Source organism: Alosa sapidissima, chromosome 7, assembly GCF_018492685.1.
Source record: "Alosa sapidissima isolate fAloSap1 chromosome 7, fAloSap1.pri, whole genome shotgun sequence".
In the NCBI taxonomy this organism is placed as follows: domain Eukaryota; kingdom Metazoa; phylum Chordata; class Actinopteri; order Clupeiformes; family Clupeidae; genus Alosa; species Alosa sapidissima.
In genome coordinates this window covers 15,833,766-15,838,765 of record NC_055963.1, presented here as the reverse complement: position 1 = coordinate 15,838,765, position 5,000 = coordinate 15,833,766, and the positions used below count along the sequence as shown (strand labels likewise).

The window sequence follows — 5,000 nt, the reverse complement described above, 5'->3', positions numbered from 1 at the left end:
CACACACACACACACACACACACACACACACACACACACACACACACACACACACACACACACACAATGATTAAATTGGCTCTGTCCTGCTGTTGGCTACTGGAGGGGAGACTCTTTAATTGGGTCCATCCTGACTGAGCCCAGGGCTCTGTTCTGCTCTAGGGAGGGCCTCATTCACACACACACACACACACACACACACACACACACACGCACACACGCACACACACGTACAAACAGTGGAACTCATTTTCAGATACACTCAAATACTCACTCGGTCACACATCAACTTACAAACACCTACTGTATACAGGGCTACACACACACACACACACACACACACACACACACACACACACACACACACACACAAGTGCCCCCTGACTCTCACACACACACAGGTGTATGAACAGGTAGTTCTCTGTCTACCCCTTGGGTAATTATTCTCAGCACCAGGTTTGTTTAAAAATCTGCTATGACTACACACAATTAGAAACACACACACACACACACACACACACACACACACACACATACACACACACACAAGAACACACAAGCACAGACTCAGTCTCACACACCCACACACAGCTGGCCGTGTACTTGCCAGGACTTTGGCTTGTACTTCGACGCGCATGCTACACAAAACTGCTTGCACCAGCTGTTCCCAATGCCCAAGAACACAGCACAAACACACAAACAAAAGAATCAGACATGCCCGTGCGCAAACACACACACACACACACACACACACAGACATCAGAAGAACCCCATCTGTTCGGCAGCGGCACAAAAAACACTCCACACAATGAGCGGGCCAAATAATAAACATTGACACAGGCAATACGCAAGCAGGCCTGTGTGCGTGGTGGGGGCTTTTGTTTCCTCCCTCAGTCTCAATAAAGGGGCTGGATGAGACGCGGAGCTGCCGTCACCTCCTGACATCTGGGTCTCAATGCCCCAAGGATGCGTGTCCCTGAGCCTGTGTCTGTCTGTGGCCGTCACCCAGCACACGCAGCACACGCCGGCAGCCAAACAAACCATGTCTCACAGACTCGCATCGCAGGCCCGCATTTATGCTGTCTGCAGGAGGCGGGCGGGGGCACACAAATACAGACAAACATCCACACACACACATACACAGACACACACACAAACACACAAACACATGCATGCACACAAACACACACACACACACACATACACACACACATGCACACAGACACACACACACACACACACGCATGCACACAAACACACACAGACACACACACACACACACACACACACACACACACACACGGACACGCACACACACAAACAAAAAACACTGAAAACACATACAGCACACTCTCTCTCACACACAAAGATGCGTAGGTGCACACACACACACACACACACACACACACACACACACACACACACACACACACACACACACCTAGATAGGCTTAAGGTGTTTTTTTTCAATGTGTGTGGGAGGCAGGCAGCAAACCAGCTTGAACTCCAAAGCAACTGCAGCAGCGGAGGCACACTAGCACTGAGGAGCAGACACAAGCCACTTGCTCTTGGCCATAATCACACTCACACTCCGGGATGTATACACATCCACACCATCTTCTGTACATGTGAAACAACTATAGGACCAGAGCGATACATCACCAGCTGTTAATTAGCGTAGCACACAGCACACATGATTCTAACACCACATGAGAGCAGGGAGCAGAATGAGTGGATCTGCAGTGCGGTGTTTTCACTGAGAGTGAAAGGTCACGGCATACGTGCACAAGAGCTCACTGTGTTGTGTGTGTGAACTCCGAGAGGCTTGTGTGTGTGTGTGTGTATGAGGGCTAACTGCCGAAATGGTACATGGCAGCAACAGAGCACCATAAATGCCCTAATGAGACGTGGCTAACAAGCCATGCGATAACACACACACTTACATAATTATACACACACACCACAAATACTAACACGTGTGTGTGTGTGTGTGTGTGTGTGTGTGTGTGTCACTGTAACTGTCCCTAATGCAGTGCCGTTGCTGCTGTGGTGGTAAAGAGTCATGTCAGCATGAAATAAGAGTGTAGTTTCTTACTCCCTAGTGTATATAGTCCTACACACACACACACACACACACACACACACACACACACACCCGCACAGCTTGTCCTCCCGTGATTTCATCCCTGTGTGATTCAGACTGAGTTCTGGGTCATGTGCGGGCCAATCGGGCACAGCTTGTGGGCATCATCAGCAGGATGAGCCAGTGGATGCACACACACACACACTATACACACACACACACACACACACAATCTCTCTCTCTCTCTCTCTCTCTCTCTCTCTCTCACACACACACACTATCTCTCTCTCACACACACACACACAAATCTATCTATCTTGCTATCTATCTATCTATCTATCTATCTATATCTATCTATCTATCTATCTATCTATACAGGACTCCAGGGTGTCCAACACACACACACACACACACACACACACACACACACTATACACACACACACACACACACACACACACACACACACACTATACACACACACACACACACACACGTGTACATAAATGCACTTATGCAGCACAGACACCCCTTGTGTCCATCTATCTGCATCTCTTTGTGTTTGAATGCAATCCTCTCACCTTCCTTGCACTCTAGGGCCACGCGGGATTCCAGGTTGTCCATCTGCATCTGCAGGCGTTTGAGGGTGAGGTCGTTCTCACGAGACTTGCGCTTGTAGGCGATCAGCACGAGGATGACGATGATCAGGAGGAGTCCGCCTCCGGCCGCGATGCTCACGATGGCCGGCAGGGTCAGCAGGCTGTCCGACAGGATGTGGACCGCGCCGGGAGACACATGAAGTCCGCCCACCTGCACCTGTTAAAAACACACATAGAGATATGTTCATATCAACATACATACAGCACATAGTACACATACATATCAAAATGCATATACCTATACATATGTACATACAGTATGAATACAATGACATACACAGGCATAAACACAACACACACACAACGCACACCCACCCACACACACACACACACTCACACACACACACACACACACACACACACAGTATTACAGTGGGTCCCAGTTAAGAATTGACACTTCATTCACCATCAAGGTGATTCACACAGCTGGGTGAAATGTAAGTACAACTGCAGCCGCTTGGGGGCAGCATAATCCGCTGTGGCGTTCCACTGTCGAACCGGACGGAGCATTCGACAGCAAGGGCTGTGATTGGCCGAGTTTTCAGTGCGTTTCTCTGTGTTTTTAGCAGCCCCTGCAACATGCTAGTCCACTGCAGCCTAAAGCTTTGTACATAGGCTAATGTTAAACATAGTTTTGGATTCAGTGGCAAGATGTCTTGATTGTACAGTGCCTGTCTCTCAGTAATGTTTTAAAATGAGAGCTTCGTCAGCTGGCAGTAGGCTACTTTGTCGGCAGTCATGAGAAGTTTGCTTGCTAACAACATAAATATGCTGCCCAGAAACCTCGTGAATAGTTCTGATTTGTTTTACTACACTAACGAGGTTAAATATATCCTTTGCCTACAGCATCTCCTTAACAGTAATGTTAACAAAATGACAGCATTCATATGACAAAGGAAAACGAATCCGGTCACTCAAGACTGTGCCACTGCAACCAGTGTAGGCTACAGTCCTACCTAATAGGCCTACTCGAAGCAGACAGTGACAAGCAGATAGCGTTGTCTGACGATCGAGTGGGTTAATGCGCTATTTCCTGAACAGGTCTGCAACTTTCAGGCAGTCCTTAGTTCGAATCTAGGCAGGAGCAGAGCCATATAAAGGCCTGTTGTTATCATTTTTTGCAAGGTGTTGCTCCTGGCAATACTTGTTTATAAGACGTTTGGTGATTAGTTGATAGCTGTTTTTGGGACACGTTAAACGTTCTTTATAATGAGCGCATACGGGGAGTAAAACAACTGTTACAACTGTAGGCTACAATGATTGCAATACAAAAATACTGTATGCGTGTGTTAGTTTAGTTAGTTTTGTGATGTTTTGCACTTTTGCCTCATGTGTTTTCAGGTTTGAGGGCTTTTTTGGCAAGATTGACCTTGGTTAGACTCTGCATATGTTATTTCTCCGTATGGAAAATAAAGTAAATTTTCGACACACGTCTGTTATTAGTTCAATAACAAGTGTTCCTTGTTAAAACATGTGACTAGTGAAACTCAAATGATTTTAGAAATATTTAGCCAAAGCCAAAAAGTGTGCTTTTTCAAAGTTCTCAATGTCTCGTTTTAAATGTCAGGGCCCTAGGAAGTCTACCAATGAAGTGTGGAGATACACTGAGCCTCGTAAATGGTGTTAAACAGTGATTTATTTGCATGGCTAGCCCGATGCCGAAGCACCACCATTGAAAAAGCTGTTGGTAGCATCGGCTAACTAGCGCCAGATTTTGGAGTGCAGGGGACAAGCCGAGATGGGCTATGAGACATACGTTCAAATCGGTATCATGTTTCAACACACTTTAGGTTAATATCACACCGGAATTCTCCTTTAAGTGCAGTAGGCCCCTATCTGCCCCCTTTGGAATTATATCTCGAGCCTATTATAAGGTCCAGTGCGTTATGTCCTGGGATTCGGACGTGCTCAAAAAGAAAAGAAAAAACACTTTTTTCTTATTTTTTTATAGATGGTTATGAGGAGCAATATGAGTCTGAACTCCGTGTCATTCAGACTCAACCCTCTTGTTGCTTTGATATCTTTTTCGTTGTCGTTTGAACGTCGGCAAGCAGGCATGATGCGGTTGCAATTTAAGTGAAATTTCTACAGTAGGCCTACAACATGCAACATGCTTGTTAGGCTGGGCTACTGTCTTGTGGTACATGTTCAACAATTGCTGGTGTGCAGGCTATAATCAATTAGCTAAATCATTTGTCCAGATGTTTAAAAAAAAATTCGTGCTACATTCAAACGCAAAAGGTGCTTTGATATCTTTT

General features: G+C 46.2%; 1 protein-coding gene across 1 annotated transcript in view; it reads right to left on the bottom strand.

The window, feature by feature from the left end:
- Nucleotides 1-5,000, bottom strand: part of LOC121713723 (plexin-A2) — a 69,913-nt gene that overhangs the window by 49,028 nt on the left and 15,885 nt on the right. Inside the window, exon 5 of the mRNA XM_042098601.1 lies at nucleotides 2,665-2,899. Coding sequence (XP_041954535.1) covers nucleotides 2,665-2,899 — 235 coding nt within the window. The remainder of the gene's footprint in view (nucleotides 1-2,664; nucleotides 2,900-5,000) is intronic.